General features: G+C 40.8%; 1 protein-coding gene across 3 annotated transcripts in view; it reads left to right on the top strand.

Annotated features, from left to right (window-relative positions):
- Ptprk (protein tyrosine phosphatase receptor type K) overlaps positions 1 to 27,982 on the top strand; it is a 510,436-nt gene that overhangs the window by 154,459 nt on the left and 327,995 nt on the right. For all 3 annotated transcript variants that reach the window (XM_052169637.1, XM_052169636.1, XM_052169635.1), the window contains exon 3: positions 22,581 to 22,852. In XM_052169637.1, the coding sequence (XP_052025597.1) occupies positions 22,581 to 22,852 (272 nt within the window). The remainder of the gene's footprint in view (positions 1 to 22,580; positions 22,853 to 27,982) is intronic.

Raw genomic sequence — 27,982 nt, 5'->3', positions numbered from 1 at the left:
TCAAATATTTGGCTTTCTTCCCTTTAAATTCATTGTTTTTGATTTTAAAAGTACAAATCTACGTAACAAAATCAAATGATTTCCCATGTTACTAAAAGTCAGGGAATACTGTGAGACTGTAGACACCCCTTAGTAGACACCCCAAGAAGACACTATGATGTGGTCGCCAAGAGTATTTCTTTCCTACTTCTGCTAATCAGAACAAGACAATTTGAGAAAGTAGATGTGTACTAAGGTGTCCATAGACTCCTTTTGTTGGTAAGATAAATAACATTTATTCCTCGAACTATATTTCTTTAAAATTTAACTTAAAAAGATAGATATAGTGAGTATTTTTTAAAAAAATATCTCCTTCTTTGTATTTAAAGAAAATTGAATGTTTCTATTTTGAGGACTAGAAATATCTAATTCTAATGGTAATCAAGCTGATTTACTTGATTATAAATCAAGTAAATCATCTGACATATGATGGACATCTGTCAGATGTCTGGACATCTGACATATCAGGAAAGGTTATTTTAAACACCTTAGTCCTAGCAAGATGTGCCTGTGAGAGGAGGTTAAATGCTTGTGGCATACCCTTGCATGGGGTTTGGCATACTGTTCTCCCCCAAGTTATGTCCTGAGGAGCTCTGTGCACTGCTGTTGGAGAATACAATCAGAAATCTCTTTTGCTTCTTCCCCTGAAGCTGAACTTCACACTGTAACTTATTTGTGTCTCAGACACAAATGTCAGTGATTCAATTAGCTACCCCTATTGATTCCTGATTTGTCTTTGGTGTAGTGCTAGACACTGTATTTGGAGCAATAGGGGATTGGCATCAGTGAGATGCTCTGCTGAGGAGGTGATCGCACAGGCAGAATCATTAAACAGTAGCAGACAGTGACAATGGCTAGTGTTGAGCTGCGTTTCCATCAGACAACCTCAGCCTTAAAGGTCTCCTACAAGTAACAGAAACACACCTGCACTCTCCCATTTACCTGCACTCTCCCACTTACCTGTGCTCACAGACCCCACTTCTCTCTAATATCATATCCAAAAATGAGCATATAACCCACCCCAGAAAGTGTTATAACATTGTACGCCTTCAGGCACCAACACCTGACTTTAGACCCTCAAAGCCATAGAAAACTGCCTGCCATTGTTGTCTGTGTTTGTGATCTCTGCTCTGGTGAGGTGGACACAGGCTGATCCCTGCACTTAAGCACTAGAACTCTTTCTCTAATAAGGAGAGCTCTAGACCATTAAAACTCCCTCTTTCATAAACAAGTGGAATGGATCCTTAGGTCACTGAGATTATCCTGCGGCTTGTGCATGTGCACACACATGTATATGGGGCCCAGGTTCACTCATTGCAAACATAAAATGTCTTTGCTTGCCTTTAGAGGACCACTGATTTACTCATTCTTCTACACGCAGTTTGCTTTTGCTTTTCTATTCATTCAAGTAATCCAAGAATCCTGGTGTGACCCCAGTGGATGTAATTCTAGGGATTATGTGATGGTGGGCAGCTTCCTGGACAGTGTGCAGCAGTATCGATGGGCACAGAGAGGGTGCTACAAAAGACACATGGTCACCCTGGCAGTTGACACGGTGGGCTTGATGATTGCCGAGCTCATTCCTGTACCAGTGCTTAGACCCGCAGGTGCTTCCAGTCTTAAGATATATTCTGTTTATGTCAATCACAGTTGGGAAAAACAGCAATTTTGCCCATGTATACTTTGTCAAGCATGTTAAAATTGCAAATGTGGGACTGGGGGAATGGCTCAGCAGTTAAGGATCTTCCAAAGGATCTGGGTTCACTTCCCTGCATTCACATCTTGGTAAACCATAAATGCATGAAGCTGTAATTCCAGGACATCCAGTTCCCTTATCTGGCTTACTTGGGCACAGGTAGACATATAATCCACATATATATACCCAAGGATACATATAAAATAATATACAACTTTTAACATTCAAAACAGTTTCATAATTCATGAAATATTTTCCAATAAAACATTTACCAGCTGAATTCCTGTTTAAAATTCTTTATTATCAGAATAATATTATTCTTAGAATATATTATGTATTGATATATAATATTATTAGAATATAGAATAATATTACTAGAATAATGTTATTCTTATAGTGCTAACCCATATACATTATTATTCTAACTATAATAAATTATATCATAATTATTTCTGTAGCCTTAATATTCTGAAACACTTTGAATAATTTAAAAATAATACCAAGTTCTAAAGTTAATAATTTGTAAATACATAATCTAGTTAAGTGAGAAACATTCACATTTTTGTTGCATTTGCGTGAGTGTAAAGTATATATCCTGTCACAGCTTGGGGTAGACGTGACGGTTCCAGGAGAGAGCACACAGAACCAAGTAACCATGCAGATAATTCGTGTAAACGTATAATAACCCAAACTCACTTAATATCATTCTTCCCTTTTATCAGAGTTTTCAAAGCTGTAGAGTTTGTATGTACTACGATGGAAGGCTCATTACTAATAACTTCAACAAACAAGTCAGAAAATAATTTTTTTTTGTAGATTTGCATGTTTCCCAGCATTTCCTTTAGGAGTACACTAGGGAGTTTACTGGTCCTTCCAAACAGTGAAGCACTGAGAATTTAGGGTTAGAAAAACTGGGAAATCGTGATGATGTAGACCAGTGGCTTTCACCCTTTGTAATGCTGTGACCCTTACTACTGTTCCTCATGTTGTGATGACCCCAGTCATAAGATTATTTCCCTTGCTTCTTCATAACTGTAATTTTGCTACTGTTATATACATCTTAAAGGAAATATTGGATATGCAGGATATCTGATATGCTACTCCTCTGAAAGGGTGGCTCAGTACACCCAAGGGGTCATGACCCACAGGTGGAAAAACCACTGACATAGACTAAAGTAACGTACAATTTTCCTATGAGTTAATAGTCAGGTATTCATCTGTGAAGAGTGCAAATTCAGTGCTGAACCCTGTAAGAAAGTTTTCTTTGTTGAAGACCGGTGTGTTGTTGAAGACCTGTGTGTTGTTGAAGACGGGTGTTCTCCTCAGGTCTGAAAGCACTGACTCAGGCCTTTGTTCTCAAGCTGCCTCATGCCCACAGGGAGTTACATGGGTTCTTGTACATTGTGAGGTCTGAAGGGTAACAGCCAGGAATGCTTTCACATTTACTGGATCTGAGAGGACTCTGTAAAGAACAGCTGTTGTGGGATGGAGCCTGAGAGACATGGCCACCGCAAAGCAAGCTGGGAAGCTCTCTTGGCGTTGGGAGCCCTGAGGCTTGTCCCTCTCTGTGTGGCCTGGTGACCTGTTAATTACCAACACAATGTGATAAAGAACTGAGGGATTGTTTTTGCTTAGACGAACTGCTGAAGGCATAGATCCTTGGTGAAGGTTGTCCAAACAATTTGTCACTCGATTTAATTTCATAGCCTTCTTTGTTCTGGTCCTTGTTACCATTCAGCCCCTTCCCCCTGACCCCCATCGTCCACACCCCTTCTCCCTGCCCCACTCTACATCTCTCTCTCCTCACCCCTGCCTTCTTTGTCACTATGCACCTCTTCACCATCTTCCTTCTGGTCTTATTCTAGAAGGAAATGATGCTGCCAAATTTGACCTGTAGATTTAAGTTCAAATCTTCCCCCTCTGCACCTAGAAAGATGGTTGGACCTACTCTCTCTACCTTGCCCAGTACTGCCAGTGTCATTTGTGCTTCTGAAAAGAAAGGCTGAAGCCCTGTGGTGATCTAGTTGTTCCCCCTTGTGATCCTTTTTTAAACCTAATGATGTGTTTAGACTCCAGCCCAAAAGAAAAAAAAAAAACCAATTGTTCAGAGCGAATTTGTTTGTTACCGTCTTGTTTACGTACTTACTCCCAGTCTTAGGTATAGAAGAATATATTTGTAGTTTTCTGTCTTCCCAAAAGCAATTTTAGGAAAAAAATTACTGTGAGGAGGATAATCGTGATTGTGTTCCAATCACAATTAGTTCCAATCTTGCCTCCCCGGATACATATGCCTGATGTCCTGTCTTGCAAATTCTTTCATCTCCAGAACACATTGTCTTCAAATTGAATGCGCGTTGGATAGATGTACGACATGCTCGGCAGGGAATTTGGGGTTTGTACCGGAGGAGATAAATTGGTAAATGGTCTCTTATATTTGGAGTGCAATTCGCTGGGGGACAGGAGGGGAACATACTTGCATTTCCCAAACTAGTTACGTGTGCCTGTGAGTTCAAGATGAAATGTTTTTCATCTAGCTCTAGACAGAGTCTGCTGTGAGGTCTCAGAAGGCACTCAAGTTGTTAGTAGTTTCAGGGTAACATCTTGGTCAGAGATGTCTACAAGGTTTGAAGTTATAAAAATCTCTTCCTCTAAGTTTCCGGCTAAGAATAAATGTCATTTCCACATGCTCTGTAGCATTGCTGACACTTGTGGTGGCAAAAATACAGTTTCTAATTAGTTTGTTACATTTCGTGTTCTATTAATTGCATTAGCGCAGTAGAAAGTAAATGTGTCTTCATTTTTTATTTATAATATGAATTTATAATATTTAAAGTTCCTTTGAAATTAAAATTCTTTTATTTTGTTATCATCAACGTGTGTGTGTGTGTGTGTGTGTGTGTGTGTGTGTGTGTATGTGCATGTGCGTGCACGTAATGTTCATGTTTAAATATCTATCTGCCTGTTCATGTTCTAGCCTCTGTCTGTGGAGGGCAGAGATTAATATTATCTGTCTATCCATCATATTCTACTGTATTGTTTGAGGCAGAGTGGTTCACTATTTTGACCTAGCTGGCAGCAAGCAGTCAGGCCCTTTCTGCCTCCCTCCTTCCCTCCCACCATGACACCCTGATCCGAGTTCTGGTTTCTAGCACGAGTCCCGGTGTCTAGTGTTCCCCAGGATGCTGAGGATCCCAGCTCAGGTCTTCATGCTCACGCCCCAAATACTTTACTCACTGAGTAAAATTTAAAAACTAAACCCAGCCCATAACAATATTACAGGATGTCTGTCATTTCTATCTCGGACTATCTCCATCTCTCTGTCTCTCCCTCTATCTCTGTTTCTCTCTGTCTGTCCGTAGGCTTATGTGTTTCCATGTGCAGACAATGACTATATTTCTGCCAAGATCTGTCATCTGAGGAAGAGATTCCGATACCAAACTGTCCATTGTCTTGGAGATGTCTCAACAGAACGTCTGCCCCTATCGGGATAGATAGATAGATAGATAGATAGATAGATAGATAGATAGATAGAAAGATAGATAGATAGATAGATAGATAGATAGATAGATAGATAGATAGATGGTAATAGTTCTGTTGTCGTCATTGTTGTTGTTGGCATTACTTTTGTTTGGTAAATTTCTTGCCGTCTGAGGTCTCATTACCCAGTGTCTTAGTTAGGTTTGTATTGCTGTGATAAAGGCCATAACTAAAGGCATCTCAGAGAGGAAAGACTTATTTTAATTTTGAATTCCAGGTAATAATCATCACTGAGGGAAGTCAAAACAGGAACTAGAAGGCAGGAAAAGAAGCAGAAGCTCTGGAGGAACACTGCCCCCTAGCGTTCTCCCTACAGCTTGCTCTGCCTAATTTCTTTATACCACTCCGGACTACCAACCACTCACATCAATCACGAAATGCTCTCCAGACTTTGTATAGGTCAATCTCATGAGGCGTTTTCTCAGTTAACGTTACCTCTCCCTGCTTAGTATCCTTGTTTATGTTGAAATGACAAAAGCTGTTCAGCACATGCAAAAGGAAGAAAAAAATAACAATAGCAACAACAACAACACCCACAGCTTGTTTACTACCTTATTGTTCTGGCTGGTTTTGTGTGTCAACTTGACACAATCTGTAGTTATCACAGAGAAAGGAGCCTCTGTTGAGAAAATGCCTCCATGAGACCCAGCTGTAAGGCAGTTTCTCAATTAGTGATCAGGGGAGAGGGCCCAGCCGATTAAGGGCGGTTCTGTCCCATCCCTGGGCTGGCGGGCCTGGGCTCTATAAGCAAGCAGGCTGAGCAAGCCAGGGGAAGCCATTCAGTAAGCAGCACCTCTTCATGGCCTCTGAATCGGCTCCTGCATCCGTGTCCCTGACCTGCTTGAGTTCCAGCCCTGACTTCCTTTGGTGAGGAACAACAATGTGGAAGTATAAGCTGAATAAACCCTTTCCTCCCCAACTTGCTTCCTTGTCATGATGTTTTGTGCAGGAATACAAACCCTGACAAAGACACTTATGGTTAGAGTAGGTAAGCTAATTCCCTGTCATTCACATCACTCGTAAGAATTCTGACCTGGAAGCCACGGGGTCCCAGGAATAGGTGTGATGAGGGTGTCTTCTGACACACAGCATGACAGAGTATTAGGCTTAACCTACACAGTGGAAGTGGTGTTGCCTTCAGGCAACGGTGTCTTTTCCCTGGAGGGTTCCTAGAATAAATTCTGGTCATCCTTCTGACTTTCTAATTTCCTTTAGTTGGCGATTTCTCCCTTTTCCTGAACTTGCTGTGATGGAATCTGTTTACCCAGAAGAGCATGCATTGACCTGTCCCCTAGACCTCCTCTCCCCCTGCTACACATGGCTCAGAGCAGGAGAACAGCGAGTGTGTGGTGGCTGGATATGGGATGAGAGGGATGAGAGGATGCCCTGCAGGTTGGATTCCCATACCCTACTGTTTTTTTTTTTTTTTTTTTTTTTTTTTTTTGCTCCTCTGTGCTGGTCTCTGCTGCCTGTGTCTCCTCAGGTGTCACTACTCCCCTCACTAAGCCATGGCTCCCTCCATCAGAGGCTACAACTCTTTCCCTGTCTGCTTGGCTCCCCACTGCCAGCCTGCTTCTGAGCCAGCCGGAAGCCAGAGCAACTGTCTAAAATGGGAACCCACACTCCCATCTCACTGAGTTTAATGCTTTTCATATTTCCTTTTGACATGCGAGGTAAAGAAGACCTTGACCTTTGCATGTGAATATCACATGATCTTACATATGCTGCCCTCTCCACATCCCCATCCTGTACATATTTCCTTTCCCAGGGACCTGGTGTTGCCCCAGGTCATTCGCACAAAGCAGCTTCTTCTGCTGGGAGTGGTCTTCCTTCTCAGAAGTCGGCTGGTTGCTCTCATCCGTTCTTTTCAGTTCAAATTTTAAGCATTGCCGTCGAAGACTGCGTATCGGACAGTCTCTATGAGGTCATGTTTAACTCTGATAGGATCCTATGGCCATGCCACCCTGTCCTGCCTGAGCATTACTCCAGGCTGATTTCGATGTACTTGCGTGTCATTTGATTACTCGTGACATGACTCTTGCTTGTGGAAGACGCCTCCTGAAGAAAAAGTACCACAGTGCCATTTGCAACCAGGCTGGAAATCCATTCTCACTAGATTTTCCCATGCAATTGAAACTATTTAGATGATGTGACTGTGTACTTTAAGTTCCTCCTCTTCTTTGATTGACAGTGCAGCGTGATGCTCTGGAATGTCACTGAAGTTTTAGGGTTGGATTCAGTTGTGAGTAGCTAGTTTATTTAAACTTTGTGAATTTCTCATGTTTTGTGTGTTTTAAAAAATATTTTAAAATTATTTTATGTGTATGAATAATTTGCCTGCATAGATGTATACACACCATGTGCTTTCTTGATGCCTACGGAGGTCAGAAGAAGCCATCTGATCCCGGGAACTGGAGTTATGTAGCCACCGTTGTAGCTGCTGGGAACTCAACACAGCTCTGTAAGAGCAACAAGGGCTTTTAACTGCTGAGCCATCTCTTCCAGCACTGCGTCTTTAAATTTATTTAAATTAATTTTTATTCTTCGTGTGTGTGTGTGTGTGTGTTCATGTGTATGTGTGTGTGTGTGTGTGTGTGCCTGCCTATGTATGTATGTGTGTGTGTGTGTGTGTGTATGCGCGTGCCCATGTGTATCCCTGTGCACTCTAGTACCACATTGTGCACATGTAGATCAGAGGACAACTTGCTGAAGTTGTTTCTCTCATTCCACCAGGTGGGCCACCAGGATTGAACTCAGGTCAGCATGGCTGGCGGCAGGCGCCTTGACTCTCTGTGCCATCTCATTGGCTGTTCCCTCTTTTGTGTCGCATACTTAGCATATTCAGCATCACGTTCCTGCGAGTTCTGGTGGCTTATATATGAATTTCTAATTTAGTTTTTTAGTACCTTGAGTCGTTCCTTTAATTAACATGAGCTGGCGGTGTTCATTTCTGTGGATGAAGTGTCTTCTACGTGTAGGTCACTGTGCAAAAGGACATAATGGGAGGCATTAACCTTTCAGCATGTCGCCATTATGTTTGGAAAATTAGACCTAGTATAGTAAAAGCTAGAGAATGTATGATTTTTTTTTTGTTACCAAAAAATTTATGTAATTGGATATGTGAATTCATGGAGAACACAATTCTGAAGGAGCAGGAAGGACAGACAAGATTTCCATAGGGTATGGCAAATGCAGATGGCTCTGAAGTCATGGGCACTGTAACATGGGAGGTCTTTCTGGTGACATGTGGCCAAGAAACACCAGGAGAGACCTCACTGGTGTGTTAGTCGTGCAGTGACTCTTCTGTTTGCACACTCCTATGGCTGCCCTCTGGTGGGTCTGTGTCACTGCTGTGTGAATGAGCCCTGGCTGGCTGGCTGGCTGTGGGCCTGTGGACCTCAGTCACTGCCTGAGCTTCTTTGTCAGTTGCCTTTTTAGATTTTTTATTTTACAGTTACACAGTTTTTGGGAAGGTACCGTGTGCTAGAACTATTTGTAAGAAAATATTGAAAACACACCTCTCGTTGTAATTCCTCTGAACAGAAATTTGATCCTAGTCTTTGTGTTTGAGATGTTTCTATTTAGTTCACGAATCATAACGGATCCTGGAAGTATGTATCTTACGTAGATTGAAAGATGTGAAAATCAAGTTTTGGAAGCCATTGCTTGTCTCTTCCTTCAACAGAAGAAAGGCCACCATCTTGAGGACGACTAAGTGACCACCTGGGCCTGATTACTGACCGCAGAGCCAACAACTGTTTGTTTTGGCTGCAGCTATGTCTTATTTTAGCTTCGGCAGTAAACCCCAGAGGGGGAACTTAAAAAGTTAGTGTGGGAACGGAAAGGCCACAGTTTCCCAATGTGTGCTCTCACCCAAGAGCCCTAAGTCAGTGTGTGTGGAATCGCTTCACAGCGGTCAGTGCAGCGCATGGGGAGAGAAGGCTCTGTCGGGGTGGGGGAGAGGGTCACCAGCGTGCTGCCCTTGTGATTCCGCTTAAAAGTAATGCTTCTCCTTCAGCCCTTGTTCTGTGAGAGGAAGTGGAATAAACCATCTCCTCACCATGGCAGGAACGTTAGCTGCTTGGCCACTGGCTTAGCTGTCCAGCTTTTCACCATTGGTCAGGCTTGCTTATGTGGGTCCCACCACCCCCTTCTGATCTGTGAAACAGTAGATCCACAACACTAGCAGTGTGACCTGTCCCAGAGGACCAGTAATCTGCCTCATGACTGCGCTTCTCTGAGACAGTGGGCGTCACTAATTCTCCTGGTCTTGCCTTTAGTTAATAGAGGCTTGCTGGAGTGTGGGCATCTCAGGTCCCACCCCTTCGTCTTGTGTGTATGCCGTGTGTCTGTGCTTGTATGGATGCCTGCATGTGTATGGCTACATTTGGGTGCCTTCTTCTTCCTCAGTTACTATTTTTTTTTTAGAGAGAAGGTCTTTTATTGAAACTGAAGACTATAAATTTGACTTTGCACCTATAATCTATAGGTAACACACCCATCCGCCACCTATGGCAGGGGGTTAGAGACATGAGGTCAACACCTGGCTTTTATGTGTGTGCCCTGAATCTGAACTCAGGGCTCCTAACTTGCCAGGCAAGCCCTTTCTCGGCTGGGCCCTCTCCTCAGCTATGTATGTACACCTCACAGGTGGCAAGCTTTTGGGGTAACATTGGTCTCTTTGGCGTCTGTAATTTTGGGGACCTTAGTTCTCTTTCTCCTGTTCACATACATGGCTTATGGAGCTACTGTCCTCAAGCGTTGTTAACACAGTATGGCCTTATCGCCTTTGTTGCGTGTTAAAATGTAAATATGTCTTTGTTTTATCATCTCTGATTTGGACTCTTTAGTTCTCCATTCTCAATCTTTCATTTCCTCTTATTTATTTATTTATCTATCTATTTATCTATTTATTTATTTATTCGATTCACCTGCCTTAGGCCTTTTTAGACGCAGCTGTTAATCTTTGCAAGTAAACAAAATCTTGGTTAGATAAACTTTGAAATATTTTTTCAATGTTTCCACTTCCTTAATTCTTAGTATGACACAGCCCTTTAATTCCGTAATGAGACATTTTAGAGAGGCAGGGGTGGGAGAATGACTTGGTCAGTTATGATCTGTCACATTTATCATCTGTCTATCTATCTGTCTGTCTGTCTGCCTGCCTGTCTGTCTGTCTGTCTGTCTGACTGCTTGCCTACCTGCCTGTCTATCAGCCTGCCTGCCTGCCTGCCTACCTGTCTGCCTGCCTACCTGCCTGCCTGCCTGTCTGTCTGTCTGCCTACTTGCCTATCTGCCTGTCTGTCTGTCTGCCTATCTACCTGCCTGCCTGTCTGTCTGCCTGTGTGCCTGTTCGCCTGCCTGCCTACCTGCATGCCTGTCAGTCTATCTGTCTGTCTGTCTGTCTGACTGCTTGCCTACCTGCCTGCCTATCAGCTTGCCTGCCTGCCTGTCTGTCTGCCTACCTACCTGCCTGTCTGTCTGTCTGCTTACGTGCCTGTTTGCCTGCCTGTCTGCCTGTCTGCCTGCGTGCCTGCCTGCCTGCCTGCGTGCCTGTCTGTCTGTCTGTCTGTCTGTCTGCCTGCCTGCCTGCCTGTCTGTCAGTTTATCTTTGGGTGGTGGTGGGAAGTTCAGTGCATGTGTACATGCGTATTTGCATGTGTGTATGTGCAAGTGTCTGCCCCTGTACACATGTGGAGACCAGAAGGTGATGTCAGACACCTCCCTTGCTCTTCACCGTTTTCCTTGAGGCGGAGTCTCTCATTGAACACAGACTCTCTGGCATGGAAGGGCTAGCTTGGCATCCACTTTATTCTGGGAATCTACCATCCTTGGTTTCCAATGCCACATCCAGCTTTTACCTGACTTCTGGAGATGTAATTTGTTGTCCTCAAACTTGCTCAGCAAGTGCTATCCCCCTAAAGCTAGCTTTTGAATCCCAGTTCTTGAATTCTTAACATCTTCAGAAACAGGAATTTGGTTCTTTAGCATAGCAGTGAAAAAAAAACTCTCATGTCTAACTGACTCTTTTTTGAGTTCTGTTCCTTTGTGACTAACAACTTCTCACTGAATTAAGAAAGGAAGAAACTTATTTACTCAGTTAACTACTCCCAGAAGCTCTTCCTTCTTGAATTGGAAAGCTCAGCTGGGAAACTGTTCAACAGGAGTTCCTCTGACAGGTCCTTGCCGGCTCTGACTTGTGCAGAACAGTTTGTCTTCATTACAGCAGTTATAACTAAGTAACTCATAGCAGTTGTTAGTCTGGAATACAAATCAAGGCATGGTTTCTCTTCTACTACATTCGAATAGAGTTTTCGTGCCTTCGGATATAAAGTGTCTACTTAGTAGCAGATGTTGGCTTCAGAGATAGCATTTCTAGATGGAAAGCGGAGAAGCTGCAGGTTTCTCTCCTCTCCTCCTGGCCTTCCGCTCTGGCTTTCATCGTGAACAATGATGAGGCACTGCGCAGTGATGGACTGGAGTTGCTAGTGTGATCTTTAGACAGTCACTTGCCAGAGACCGCATGATGCATAACCCTCCTTTCCTTTTTCCTTCTCTTTTGGTTTCTGTGAAAAGACAAGCAGGGATTGCAAAGCTCTCTGCAGGACAAAGACTCTCCTGTCTTTTAGGTAATGCACTGTAATTATTCCCTCTCAAGTTGCTTTTCATGTTAACAGCGCCTTCTCGAAACATTTCCGTACCACAGAACACGAAAGCTGTGCCCGATGGAGAGGCCAAGGAGAGAGGCAGGGTCGCGGAAGCAGGCAAAATCTTAGAGCAGGAGATTTTAAATTCAAGTGAGTCCTTTAACATTGGTGCGTGCATGCATGTGTGTGTGCGTGCGTGTGTGTGTGTGTGTGTGTGTGTGTGTGTGAAACAGTGTAGGGAAGGAGTATTGTAATTAAAGGAATTGGGTGGTGTGTGTGTGTATATGTATGTGTGTATGTGTGCCTATGCGTGCTTGTGTGTGTGTATTTGTGTGTGTGTGCCTATGCATGCTTGTGTGTGTGTATTTGTGTGTGTATGAGTGTGCCTATGCGTGCATGCGTGTGTGTGTGTGTGTGTGTGTGTGTGTGTGTATGTAACATTGTAGGGGAGGAGTATTGTAATTAAAAGAATCAGAGATTCTTTTCAGGTTTCAGATTGGAAAATCGGAGAGAAAAGGAGCAGTTTAGAAGAGAAGAAGAGGCTGGCAAGGGGTATTAACAGGATAGCATCACAGGATGGGATGCGGAGGGAAGGAGCAAGCAAAGAAGAAAGAGGTGGGAAGGGGGTGGTAGGATGGATGAGAGGCCAGAGTGCTGAGGGCAAGGACTGAGAAAGGCTGTGGTGAGTTAGAGGGTCCTGAAGTTTACAAGCATTCCAGTGTTAACACTGTCATCTCAGTTCTAACCTTCGAAAATGTTCTTTTCACACATTTCTAGTTGGGTTCTTCCTACTGTGTCATACAGAAGGATAAGAATCTGTGCAAAGAAAACATTTCTGAGGACATTGTCACTGTCTCACTCAGCCCTCCCAGGCAGACTGCATTTGTCAGCCCCCTGCCAGTCTCAGGGAGACCAGGGAATTAAGGCAGGGACAACGTGAACTATCTGCATAGGGTGAAAAGCTGAGTGCTGTGCACTGAGTGCAGAAAACTTAGGCCCTGGTAAGAAAGTAAAACGGAAACATCTAAGTCAGACAGCGCATGACCTTAACCACGTTAGTGATGATGTTGCTTTGGTTTTCTGTGCCATGCAGAGGAACTTGTAAATGTTACAGCCAAAGAAAAGTCCTAACCCTTCAACCCCCAAAGTGTATACTAGTGAGATTAAATTATAGAACGATAGTGAATCTAGTCTTCAATTTTAATCTGTATCAGATACCTTCTATGGAAACTTGACTCCCAAGAAGGAAAAATCCCTCTGATCAAGTTTAGGAAATGATTTTGGTTTGTGCCTATCTTCCCTCCCTCCCTCCCTCCCTCTCTCCCTCCCTCCCTCCCTCCCTCCCTCCCGCCTTCCATCTCTTTCTGTTTCCCTTCCTCCTATTCTTTCTGCTTCTCTGCTGAAAATTTTCAGCCAGGCAGTGGTGGTGCATGCCTTCTAGCACTTGGGAGGAGAGGTAGTCAGATTTCTGAGTTCCAGGCCAGCCTGGTCTATACAGAGAAACCCTGTCTCAAACACCAACTCCCCACCCCCACCCCCTAAAAAAGAAAGAAAAAGAAAATTTTCCTAGTTGTTCTCTGAAATTAAGATTTTTTTTTTAAAGTTTTCAACTATAAATGCAAAGCTCTTCTCTGGGCATTGAGAGGAATTTTGTCCTGAAGAGTGTCACTGAAGCAGTCGTGATTCCTCAAGGCCTGAGAGGAACCTAAAGGTGCTGGATGTCAAATTCTTCCAAGATGTAATCTCTGTCCTTTTGTTTTGGACTTTGGAGTACAAGTTGCCTTTTCTTATAACATACGTCTCATTCTGCCTTTAGAAATGATGGATTGGGAAAGCTTTATTAGAAGAGAAATATTATCTTAAGGCATAATAGAATGTGCAAGCTTGAAAAGAAATCACCATTAGGCCATGTTCTTGCTAAAATGGAGGTTCTGTTGCTAATCAGAATTGTTCCAATAGTAGAGTTATTTGGAGGAATTCTTCAGATTGAGATAAAGATCATTTAAAATTTTTCAAGTATTTCTTTTCGCTGATTCTTAAAACAGTTGCAATTGTTTTCTCTATTTTTGCTTGTATTTGGTTAAGTTCCTCAAAGTTTTAGTAGTCATCCCCCCCCACCCAGAGAGGGAGGGGGAAGGAGAAAGGGAGCGAGGGAGGGAGGACAGGCAAAACCAAGAAAAATTTCTTAAACTTGATCAGAGGGATTTCTGCTTCTTGGGAGTCTAGTTTTCATAGAATTTATCTGGCATAGGTTAAAATTAAAGACTGTATTTACTAGTGTTCTATAATTTCATTTCCCTAAGAAGTTCTGATATGACTTCTCAGAGAGGCCGTAGTAGTGAGCATGTGCCTAATTTTATTATATGTAGCAATTTAGCTTCAGGCCGAATTCACTAAACTTCATTCTGAACTTTTGGGCAGATGATAGAAGTGTAACCCCAATCTTTTTTAGAGCTTTTTGATTAAATAAGCATACCAGTTAAGTTCAGTAAGAGACATTAGAAGTGAAAGATTTAAAAAATACCCAGTATGACACCCAGTGTTAGTCGGACACATAGAATGGACTAACATCTCATTAGATGCAGGAAGACTGTACCAAATAGGCAGTGTTTACCCAAAGTTTGTACTGAAGAAATAAATTAGCCAAATGCAAACAGCCTGTTGGGATTTTTCTTCAGAGCAAAGGAAGCCTGTTGTATCTGGAGACTGTAAATGGACAAACAGGCCTGAGAGAGCAGGTGTGGATCACCTAACCCAGCGATGGAAGAGTTTGGAGTTTGTTTTTACTGTAATGTGAGGAGAAGGAAAAGTTAACTGTCACTTTTAAAAGTCTGGTGCCAGTTAAAAAATAGCTAGCATGAACATCAGGAAATCCATTCCCATGCCATTCTGGTGGGTTGTTATGCATAGGATCAGAGTCTGGTAAAGGTAGCAAGCTTGCAAATAAGGGTTGAGGAATGAGCCTGAAGCAATTGGTGGAGAATTTCATGACAAAGTCAGGGGGATTGGGAAAATCAGTGTCATTTCTGATCTTAGTTTGATTCCTTGAAGTATTACATCTCTACTTCGATAAAGGAAGGAGATGGGGAAAAAGGCTTAATAAAGAAGAAACAAAAAGTTGCAAATCTTACTATAAACAATATATTGGTTTTGCCTTCAACTCATAGGTGATAGTGACAAATACATAGATTACTTTTAAAAAAGAAAAAGACTCATCCCAAACAGATTGGTGGCCAAGTTTTGTCTTCTGTTTTCACTCCAAACTCCAATATTCTCTTTAGTGTGTGTGTGTGTGTGTGTGTCCGCACACATGTGGGAGAGTATACACGTATGCTTATGTGTGTTTTATGCATTGGTGCATGTGCAGTTACATGCACCTGTGCATGTGTTTGGGGTGCAGATAATGATGTCTACTGTCCTGCTCTGTCACTTTCTACCTTAATTCTATCAAGACAAGGTTATACTGGTTGTCCAGTCTGTTCCGGCCATTCTGTCACCTGCTCCATCAGTGGGATCACAGTTACATATGAAGTCACACTTATATCTTTTCATATGGGTACTGGGGACTCAAAATCAGGCCCTCACGTTCATAAAGCAAGCACCTTATGCATTGAATTAACTCTGGCCAGCTATCTTGGTGGTTGCTTTTTTAAGCTACCTAGGCCTGAAACTGTTACTGTATGTGTATTTTATTTATACCAGGAAATCTAACTAAATACTAAGAGGTGACTTTTCACTGGTTTTGTGCTTCCATAGCTGTTCACATGGTCTTAAGAATACACAAAAGGATATTTCTTATTAGACATGAAAATGATTTCTTTTTCTCTATACTCCTCTCCATGGGAGCAGTGTGAGTCTCTGATGGTGTGTGCTCCTAGAATGGAAGAAACCCCGCTGCGGTTTATTTGTTCCCTTGAGTATGCCTGTGTATTTGGTTTAAAGTTTCCCCAAGCATGCTTGTGTCTGCATGTGCTCACCACTTGCCATGACAGACTGAAGAAAGTTGATACATGGAAGTCTCCTCTCCCACACAGAGGATCTGAATAGAACAAAAGAGGGAGGTCACTCTGGGCCTCTTGGGCTGGGACACCTGTCTTACCTTCAGATTTTGATTAGATTGGAAAGCATACTGTTTACAATCCCGATTTGTAGGCTCTGTCTAGACTGGAATTTCTAAGTGATTCTCCTTTACAGACCTTCAGGCGTAGGCTAATGATGTACTCTGGCTCTTCTAGCCTAAACTGTTATAAGTCTCATAAAAATCACATGTCTATTTTCAAAGTCATTCTTTTTTCATTGGATATAAAGAGATATAGTATGGAGGATGTGTGTGTGTGTGTGTGTGTGTGTGTGTGTGTGTGTTGTATCTTCATCTTTTGTTCTTTTCTGTCCCTCTAGAGATAGTTAAAGCACCTTTTGTTCATACAAGTGCAGAACTACAGAAGCATTTAGCTTGTTTGATTTTTAATCTCCAGATACCCACCACTCTGCTTAAAAGTTCTAGCTCTTAGTGATCTTTCTGTACCACAGGAACTGAATGAATGCAAATAGACTCAATAGAGCACTGATGATGTTCTTGCTGGAGCAGGAGGAAGAAAGAACTGCACATGTATTTAGAGACACTGGTTCGATGCGTATAGCTTAGGGATCACTCTAGAAGACTCAAAGGCCTTTTCATCAGACTTATGACAGCAGATGAATTTCCCAGGAGCACTAACATGTCTTTCCTACCTCCCATTTCCTCATAAGTATATAGTCAGATTGAATGAAGATGTAAACATAGGAATCTGAGTAGCTTTATTAAGTTGAACACTAGTATTTGAAAAAATAAGAACAGTGCCGATCTCTTTGGTTTTATTCTTCATAAGAAAAACCTGTGGGATTGTGACTGTTAACAAATTAGTAATTATTTTACAGGTTTTATTTTATTTACTTTTGTGCTTGATTTGTTGTTTGAATATTTAAATCCGTAGAAGAGTATCTGTCTGTCAAATCCAGGGCCATGATTGTAATCAAACAATGAAGAACAAATACATCCATTCTCAATCTTAATTTCCTATATCACATGGGTTCTCAACATTCCAAATTCTGTGACCTTTTAATACAGTTCTTTGAGTTGTGATGATGCCCCAACCATAACAATTATTTTTGTTGCTACTCATAGCTGTAATTTTGCTACTGTCATGAATGGCTTGGTGATAGAGGGTTGCCAAAGGTATTGTGGCCCACAGTTGAGAACTGTTGTCATATGGTGTTAACAGAACTTAGAATTGATATACTGTTTGTTTGTTAATGAGTGATGAATTAAATTGTGCACCTGTGTTTCTGCAAGCCAGAGGCAAACATAGAAGAGTTTTGAGGAAAGCATGGGGATATTTTTTCTGTCAGTGTGATAATCTAAAGAAAGTGTAAAATGTTTTTACTATAGGAAATCCATGATACGTTTTACCTATGCATTATGTGATGTTGGTGAATAAGACACTTGCTTTATTTGGCAATAAGGACTTTTTAAAAGGCCAGTAAATTGCATTAAATATTTATTATTCTTCAATTATTGATGATGATATTCATGTCTTATTTGAAAAGATTTGGAACCTATTGCTTTAATATTCAATGATCCTAAAGATGCTTCTTATGACGGCTTGTTTCCCTTGGCAGCACTATCGAAGGGTGGGGCATTGGAGGATATCTGGATAATCAAAGAAAGCTTTGATATGCTCAGTAGATGGGTTCTTTGATGCTCTTGTTGTGTAGAATATTTTGGGGTAGGGACTGGTTGGAGTCAGATTTACTGACAATGTCATTTTAGACATGAGTTTTGTCCTTGATCTCAGATAAGAGCTTTTCTATACCATTCCTGCTATGGGTAGTGTGACACCAGGTAGCCATGGAATGACACCTATTTATCAGCTAAAATAAATCTCTCTTCCTTTTAGCTGGTTTTCATAGGTATTTTGTCACAGGGTTGGAAAATTATATGGATGTAATATTTTATCACATGCATATTTTTACCTACTATATTATGAATACCCACTCTGAAATGTTTTAAATGATATTCTTAACGACTATATCATTGTTAATCATACTCATTATTTATAACTAATTGTATACTGTTGAATATTTAGAATTCTTTTAATTTTTTCATTTTAATCAATATAATGAGATGTGTTATCTTTTCAGTTATACCTTTGTTCATTTACACATGACTTTTTTTCATTAATTAAGTTTATGTTTTTCACTTTACATCCCTCCCTTGATATCACACTCCCCTTCCCCCATCTCCTTCCAGTTCTACTCTTACAATTGCTTCTCCCCATTCGGTGCCTCCACTTCTTCTTAGAAGAAGAGGAAGGACCATGCCCGCCTAGGGCACCACCAGAGCCCTGGGACATTTAGTCCCAGCAGGACTAGGTGCATCCCCTCCCGCTGAGGCCCAACTAGGCAGTCCACCTGGGGAATGGGATACAATGGCAGGAACTGAGTCAGAGACAGCCCCCATTCCAGCTGCGAGGGGACACACGTAATATCAAGCTGCACTTCTGTTACAGATGTGTAGGGACCTAGGTCCAGCCCTTGCATGCTCCCTGGTTTGTGATTCAGTCTCTGTGAGCCCCCACTGGCCAAGGTTACTTGACTCTGTACGTGTCCTTGGGTTGGTATTGACTCTTCTGGCTTGCCCAATTCTATTTCACTCTCTTCCACAAGAGTTCTGGAGCTCCACATGATGTGTGGAGTCTGCTTGTGGGTCTCTGCATCTGTTTCTGTTTGTTACTAGATGAAATCGCTCAGGAGACAGTTATCCTAGGCTCCTGTCTGCATTGTAGAGTATCATTATTAGTTTCAGAGGCTGGTTCTTTTCCATGGGATGGGGCTCAAGTTGGGCAGTCATTGGTTGGCTGTTCCCTCAGTCTTTGCTCTGTCTTTGTCCTTGCACATCTTGTAGGCAGGACGTATTTGGGGTTGAAGGTTTTGTGGGTCAATTGGAGGTCGTGCCTGGCTACAGGAGATGGCTTTTTTTTTTATTGTTATTTTTTTATTCGATATAATTTATTTACATTTCAAATGATTTCCCCTTTTCTAGCCCCCCCCACTCCCCGAAAGTCCCGTAAGCCCCCTTCTCTTCCCCTGTCCTCCCTCCCACCCCTTCCCAGTTCCCTGTTCTGGTTTTGCCAAATACTGTTTCACTTAGTCTTTCCAGAACCAGGGACCACTCCTGCTTTCTTCTTGTATCTCATTTGATGTGTGGATTATGTTTTGGGTATTCCAGTTTTCTAGGTTAATAACCACTTATTAGTGAGTGCATACCATGATTCACCTTTTGAGTCTGGGTTACCTCACTTAGTATGATGTTCTCTAGCTCCATCCATTTGCCTAAGAATTTCATGAATTCATTGTTTCTAATGGCTGAATAGTACTCCATTGAGGAGATGGCTTTTTATAGTGCATATTTATCCATTGAATTTCCACATTAGGGGCAGGGCCATATATTTCTTTCAAGTTTTTGCTTATAGCCACACTGTTCTCTAGAAAGTTGCGTTACTTAAAAATCATGCACAGACTTAAAGTTTAGATACTTTTCCTTGACTGATGAATTGGACAACCCTTTCCTCAAGCAACTAAGACGTTATATTTATGGAAGTATAAATGTGTGACTTTACATTATTAAGCCTTCAGATAGCTAAGCCTCCATCAAACACTAATGAGAAATTTAAGGGAACAAGAATAACAATAAATAAAGTTTGGTTTTTAACATCAAGAGCGAGGGACTTCCATGTGTAAAATTTCCAGACGTTAAATATAGAGGGCCAGTGGTTCTTGGATATTGTAGAAGAAATCTTTTGAAGTTGTTAAGAACACAGTGCTGGCTACATTTAAGTTGATGGAGGGGAGTCTGGGTCTCAGCTGCAGCGACACAGGAACCAGCTGTGTAAATTGTCACTGTGTCACTTCTGTAGACAGGGCTTGCAGTTGTTCCTGCTTGTTTCTCCTTTGCAGAGCGGCTCAGTAAGTGCATTATTAATGCTCAGAACTCAGCTGAGGCAGCCATGTAGGGCTCTGTGTAAATAAAACTACCCAACCATTCCATAGAAGCGAGTTATCAGCACTAATTTTCTTTATTATTTAACCGGTGTTGAGTGGCAATAAAATGCCGAAATAGTTAGGATAAGCTTTTATTTCATGACTTTCGTCTTTCTAATGATCAAATTGGTAAGGACTAATGATGACTAGCGTTTGTTCATTCCATTTCTTTAATAAGAAAATGGTTGTAGCTTAAAATGCAAATGGTTGAAAATTGCTAAATGGGCTTAATGGTAAATATAATGCACTTTTAAAATGTGACGCAAGGCATATTTTACTCCAAACTTTATTTTATGATAGAAGAAAATTACTATTAGGAAGCTAATAAGTCTTTTTGAGCTCTACATTTTAAAATCTGTAGTCAGAAACTAAACTTGTGGAAATAAATATGTCATTTACTTATAAAGTGCTTCATCGTTGGATAAACATGACACAGGAACAGGCCAGTAATGATGTATACAGCTAGGGTCTCAAGCCTGGTCATGGTTAAGACCAAAAACTAGTATAATTCAAATTGGCACACTGGAGAGACATTTTGATAACTTAACTATTGATGTTAAGAGTGTGAGAATAACCATGAATAAAAAAAGTTTTTTCTTCTGCAAATTAGGTTATAATCCAGGATATCCTGTTTTTTTTCTTTCTTTTCTTTCTTTTTTTTTTTTTTTTTTCAGTTTTGGAAGTTGTTTTCCAAAAATACACAGATGATTTTTTTTTTATTCTATTAATGTGCTGTCTGTGAGAATCAAGTTAAACTGCAATCCCAGCATTTGACAGAAGATGAAGACTGGGAGACACAAGTAAACAATAACAGGAATTACTATTAATATAGTGTGTGTGCTCTGTACTTGACTGTACTGAAGTACTGGGAAAAACATCACAAAAGCTTGGGATCACGAAGGGCCCCTCTAGTGGCAATTGTCCTGATTGGAAATTTGCTTTCTTATGTAGTTGAAGCCTTTCTATGGGAAGTGTTTTTATCTGCTGTTTGTTTGTTTGTTTGTTTGCACAGGTTGTAGATTAATTGAGATACATAGACCAGTGGTCACTGAGCTTTTCGTGTACCACGTACAGCTTATTATGTTTCAGAATAGGATACAGAAGAGTACTTCTGCATTTCAGGAAGAGAGGGCCAAGTGCAGTGGAAGAAACCTTATAAAAAAGTTAGCTCCGTAATATGACTCCTAATGTCATGCTGTTTAACGAAATGATATCTTTACTTTTTTTTTTGATGGTTCCTGCATTTATTCAAATCTACTTTGCATGAGAATAACAGGATATCTTTCTGGACTCAGTCAAAGTGACTTCCTGTTTGGTTTTGTCCAGCCTTAGAAGAGCATGGTGGTGCCAGGCAGTGGTGGTGCATGCCTATAATCCCAGCACTCTGGGAGGCAGAGGCAGGCGGATTTTGGAGTTCGAGGCCAGCCTGGTCTACAGAGTGAGTTCCAGGACAGCGAGGGCTATACAGAGAAACCCTCTCTCGAAAAAAAACAAATTAAAAAAAAAGAAGAGCATGGTGGTTAGTGTGCTAACTGGGGGGAGGGGTCAGAAGTAATCTTACCAAGACAACAGTTTTGAGTCAACAGTGCACCAAGTATGTATTAGAATCAGCTTTAGAAAAGTTCGGCGTTAGGGCTGGTAAGATGATTCAGTGGGTAAATGATTGACACCAAGTGTGAGGTCTGACTTTGTTTCTTAGGGCCCATATATTGGAATAAGAATACTGATTCTCTCAAGTGCCCACTGACTTCCATCATGTGACCTGGAATGCATGTGCCTACAAGTGTTCTCTCTCCCTCTCTCCCTCTCTCCCTCCCTCCCTCCCTCCTTCCCCTCTCTCCCTCCCTCCCCCCCTCTCTCCTTCCCTCCCCTCTCCCTCCCCTCTCTCCCTCCCTCCCTCTCTCCCTTTCTCCCTCTCTCCCTCCCCTCTCTCACACACGTGTTTCACACATTTAAAATAAAAAAAAAAAATTAAAACCGTAGAATGAAAGGACAGTAGAATAGCTCTCATGACCACATTACAAAGGTATTCTTACTCCATGACAGCCGTTCTCAGGACTTAGTGAATGGTAAAACGCATGTGCCTCAAATAAACAAAAATGTTAGTATTTGAAGTTGGAAGTTATCTCACTTCCTGCAGTCTTCCATTTCTCTGCTTTAGCATTCACGCTGACAGAGAAAGCAAATGAAGAAGAAAGTACTTTCTGTGTATATCAGACCAATAAATTTCCTTATTTCATTCTTCAAAAGCTTACTATTTGTATGACTAGGAACATTTTTAGAGAGGGTTTTGTACCTGTGTCTGACTCCTGCTTGTCTACCACCTGACTCTAAGTCAGAAATGATGTCTCATATTTCTATATTATAAACCAGGGTTAATAACAAGTTGTAGAGATAAATTTTTTTTTTGTCTCGTTTGTGCTATGTTAGTTGATGATGTGCTGACTGATACTTTCCTATGGCCCTGCCCTAGAAGACATGTTCAAATTTAATATTTTCATAGAGTAGTAACCTTTTATAGATGTATGATTTTCCCTGGCTCACCAGTGTTCTTAGCTCTGTTATTTGTAATGTCGTTTCAGGTTCCTATATGGTTGTGGACTCCTCGAATCATGATCCTGGAGAAAAAGCCCGACTTCAGCTGCCTACCATGAAGGAGAATGACACCCACTGCATTGATTTCAGTTACCTGTTATATAGCCAGAAGGGGTTGAACCCTGGCACTTTGAACATACTGGTTAGGGTCAATAAAGGACCTCTGGCTAATCCAATTTGGAATGTGACTGGATTCACTGGTCAGGATTGGCTTCGGGCCGAGCTAGCTGTGAGCACCTTTTGGCCCAATGAATACCAGGTAATCCACTGAGATTTTCTCATTTGTGCTGTCGTATATTGGGTCTCTTTGTATGTGGAAAATATAGATATAAATACTGGTCCTACAGGAGTAGGGTCTCCCCCTCTTGTTTCTCAACTCCTCTTTGAGGAGGAGATTGATTACGTTGGCACAGGACCTTCTAAATATTTTCATGCATAGAAAACAGTAGTTCAGCCCACAATTTGTTGTCTACTTGGCAAAGGGTTACTTACTTCTTATTCTGATGTACATATTTCTATGTCTTTCTGCAGGAAGAAATAGTTTTCTGTTTTCCTATTACACTGCAATATTCTGAATGGATTGGCTTACTGATTTCTTGAAAATACCATTTGGGAAATAAACTGCAGATAGAATTTTGTGAAATGTTTGGTCTTCGGAGGGGGCATTTGATTATTCTTTTCCTTAACTAAATGGAATATTTAAAATAAGCAAACAAACAAGGCAGGCTGGTCCATAAGAACCTTTGGATGATTTTTCTTGGAATGCTCAATCTGATTATGATGGACGGATATAATGAATACTATTAATTGCCAGCTCAGGATTCTTGTGACTGAGTTTGCATGGTTTAAGAGAGACGTCCCATGCAACAGCTTGAAGACATACTTCAGTCACTTAGACTGTCAAGTTCAGTACCTGCAAATACAATCTTTTTTTTTTTTAAGATCTCAGAGCTTGCGTTGCATGTGAGATTTAAACCTTTTAGAAGACCCACTTCTTCACAGTTGCTACAGAGCTAATGAGAGTGCATTTATGGACAAGCATATTCCACAGCAACCAAGAGCATAATTACTTCATTCAAGTATTTCAAAAGGGAGCCCTTTCTTTATGGCTGTTACTCATTAATTACAAAAAATTAAAGCATCGCCTTACTTGCTTTTTCCTGTGTAGACTTTTCTACTTTCACAGCTACCTTGTGCTATGATTCTGGTGAAAGCTGTGTCTCTCATTTTCAAGTTGTGTGTCTGCTGAAAACTCAGTGCATTTCATTAGGTGCTGGTGGCTTCTGTCATTCCTGTACAGAAAACCTGTTCCCTTTTACTATGATAGGAAGGCCATGTGTTTTGTTTTTTTGGACCTAAACCTAGAATAACAGATGTTTTCAGTCATGTTCTCAACTTTACACAATTTCCTTGACTGGTGTTTTAATTGTTTTAGTCATACAGGTAACTCTTTGTACCTGTGCAGTAGTTTGATAGGTCACTTAGCTGCTGGTCACCTCTATTCCAGGAGACACCTTTTTGTTTAAGTACTAGTTATTAGAGGCCAGTTGTGAGATTCCTCTTGAGAAATATGGAGGATGGATTTCTATTCTTTTGTAAGAAAATGACCGCCTCATTGTGATACAGAAATACTTTCTAGACTTGCCTTCCTATTATGACTTAATTTGTTTTCTCAGATCAAACCTCCTTGAGCTGAGCTTGGTAGCTCGTGGAGGTTAGGAACCAGGTTCATCAGAATTGCCCTCTAAATTAAAGGGCATCCTGGGCTATAGTTTGATTCTTAATAAAAAAGAAAAGAAGGAAAGAAGAAAGGAAGGAAAATATCTAAGCTTTTTCAAGTAATTGCTTAAGATTTCAAAACTTTTTATATTTGAATAAATGCTTTTAGAAGAAAAATGTCAAAATGAAAACCTTTAATTCTAGAGAAAAATGTGCTAACATTTTTTAATAATATGTTATAATTGTCTAAATCATCAAATGATTTAGCTGAGACCCCCAAATATGCCACTTAAAAAATATAGACTTGTAAGGAGTTGTTATCTTCAGGTTATGGTGAATTATTTTTATTTTTATTTTTCTAAGTGAAAATCCAGTAGGATTGATCATAATACACACATAGACAAATATTTTGTCTATTTCAATCTATCCAACCAACAAAAATTTGATAGAGTCTGAGAACGTTAATAATATCTTAGGCTCATATTGCAATAGAATCTAAAATGGAATAAATACAAAATTAAAAATTAGAAATAGTCTAGTAAAATGCCCTCACTTTATTAATGAGAACACTAACAATAGTGGTGTCTGCACCATTGAAGTGATGCACTGGATTTTATTGTTTGGCATTTCGTTCTTTAATATTAAACACTGTTTTTATAGAAATCTGCTAGTTCTGCACACCTTTACTCCTCATGGCTGGTCCACCTTGGACATACTGACTACAAAAGAATGACAGATTGTTTTTGCATTGTAGCCAATTTAAGGAGAAGAGTGCATTGAGCACAAACTAACGTTGAATGAAGAAGCAGGTGTATAAAAATATTTTGGCAATCATCATAGTATCCCAGGACTCTATCAGAAGCAGATGTGTGTCTGTTTTCAGGGCAATAGTTGTCTTCAGCCCAGCATACTGATAACTTCACATACTTTTATTTATTTTATGTGTCATGGTAGGAAGATCCAGTGGCATATTCTAAGCTTGCAGGTAGGGCTGTAGATTCTTAAGTTGATTGCCAAATAAATAGCCAACAGAAAAGCTCACAAAAAGCCCTTTAGAAATAGCATCAACCAGTTACATTATAGCTGAAGCTCTGCATAGTAAAGAGTAATAATCTTCACTTTAGAAACCAGACTCTGCTTGTGTGCATGATGGGAGTAATGCTTTGGCATTAAACCCATTTCCCTCTAAACTGCAAAGTTGTTACTAAATGAGGTGGATAGATGAGGGATACAACCTGTAAAACTCTTAGTGGAGACTTAATCTGTTGCTTTGTATTAACCTGGCACACACCATTAATCTCAAAAATGATGTGTGCTGAACATTACAGGGCTCTGGCCTGGAACTAAATTGCAACTATGTAGCAAGTGCCTCCCACCCTCCATCCCCCTCCCTGTCTTCACAAGTGACAAGCACAGAGCTGGGTGTGATCCATTTTCTCCCCCTTTTCTTTCTTTCTGTTGCTTTGGAAAGCATGTAAGAACATGGGTTCTAGACCCTTGACTTTGCTTCCCTTTTAGAGTTATATTCACATGTGCTGTGCTAATATTTTGTAATAACAATGAGTAATTGCTATACTACAGAGAGCAGAGATCCTGCTGGTTTTGGATCAAAAAAATCCTGAGTTAAGTCAAGTAAGCTGAATAGCTTCTAAAAGACTGAATATGGAGGGAGGGCAGTGTCTATACCAGGAGCCTGCTGCTAACCATCCTTTAGAGGTCTAGGAGTGTTAAATATCTCCTGTACTTCTTACATTTCCAAATTTTCCTAGTTCTTATTTGTCTATGCAGGTCCCAGCTTAGATATATACTAAAGTTACATAGTTCAAATATTACATAAAGTTACATAGTTACAGTATAAAACTACACTGTGTAAATGAACATTGCTTAAAGTTACATAGTGACCTTATAAAGTTACTTAGTTCAAACTCTGGCTCTTTGTTGTGAACACTGAGATGTATTTAGATGCTGTTTAGTCTGTTGCTAGCCACTGTAGGTTCCTATCACATTGGAAGGACTTCTCGCTTCATTTGCATTTCTCCGTCCTTTTTTAGGTAAGGCTGGCCAGATGATGATACTCTGTTTGGGTAGTGAGTCAGAAGAGGGAGACGGGAGGAAGAGGGAGGTTGTTACTAGGGCTCTTCTCTGAAGAAGAAAATGATTGACTAGCTTTAACATGGAAAGGGCCTCGCCAATATTCCCAGGCAAAGTAATAACAATATATAATATTAGCAATAAATATTGTTTAAATTGCACCTAGATGTGTATTCTCCCTCCTAAAATGGCATGTACCATGTCATTTTTCTCAAGTTAGTCATATATATGATTTATGGCTAACACAGGAAGACAGGTCAGAACTGAAAGCAGGTACGCCTATCTCTGATGGAGCAAGTCACATTTCTAGTGTCCTAATATATAGAACATCAACATAAACAGTTGTATAAAAATACAGGCTGCATGACAGTGTATGGATGAGCTGCCTGCAGAAAGGAAGGAAGGGGAGAGGACTGACTTTGCCTCCCACGTATGGCGTGCTGTCTGGGATCAGCTGTGCATCATATTTTTATTTTGCCATTTCAGAAAGTGAGAAGTAAATGTATCTTACCTTCCTAGGTGCAGCAAGTTTCCAAGTAGTTAATGGAGGATTAGAATTCCTCTTTGTCCTCTTTAGTTATTTAGTCTGGCTGCTAAAAGTTTGGACTTTGTACCTCTCAGTAACTATTGAATGTAACCAGGTACATAGGTTTCTTTTTTTTTTTTTCTTTCAGAGTCCAATCTATATCTTTAATGTAGAATTAGAGAAAATGACATAGGCTTCTTTCAGTGATGGCAACTGTGACTGCTCATCTGGTCACTGCGGCTCATTTTTATATGGGTTTTTATATTTATCAGTTTTTCTGGATTACTACCACAGTGGATCTTTATGTTTTTGCCTCCTGTGCTTGCCTCTTTTGCATCTAAAGTCATCCAAATGAGGATAGGAAGCCTCAAGTGGTGCTATAGTCATTGTTTTTCTTAAACTCCAGAGTGCGACTTCTCCCTGCTTCCTGCGGCAATTGGCTTTTATTAAGGAACGGAATGTCTCCTCTTCTTTGATGTTAGACTCTGTATTGATTCACTGATGAATGTGAGCTTCGGTAAACAAACAAGGACAAATGAGCAGGAGCTCTGCATTTAACCACAAGATAATTGTTTGCCTACAGCCCGACCCTCTGCTCAGCCATACCTGCTTTTTTTCAGAGCCTGAGGAGTTGTAATGACACCCTAGGCTGCATAGGGAGCCACTGATTGTTTGAGAACTCTTGCTATGAGATTAATTCAATTCCTCTTAAATAACTGATTGAAAAATAATGACCATTAAGGAGAGCCAGGCCTTGTTCTATATATGACTCTCTCCTTCGTCCTGAATTTGTCCCATGGGGAAAGAAGGATTTGCAGGAACATGGAAGAGTAACACATTGGCTGTTTGCTCAAATTTCTTGCCCTTTTAGTCTGGTTACCTGGATCTGAGACAACATACGTTTTGTTTTCCTTATGTCTTTACTAATTATTTAGCCTTCACTTAATTGAGACAGTCTTTACAGGGCAACATAGAATAACATGGGCAAATACAAAAACGTGGGAATTGTTTCCTTCTCATCAGCTTACTGATACTTTCTAGCATTTCTCCTTC

This window comes from Apodemus sylvaticus, chromosome 23, assembly GCF_947179515.1.
Source record: "Apodemus sylvaticus chromosome 23, mApoSyl1.1, whole genome shotgun sequence".
In the NCBI taxonomy this organism is placed as follows: Eukaryota; Metazoa; Chordata; class Mammalia; order Rodentia; family Muridae; genus Apodemus; species Apodemus sylvaticus.
The sequence above is the reverse complement of the archived record's forward strand: the minus strand, read 5'-3'. Positions and strand labels throughout refer to the sequence as shown.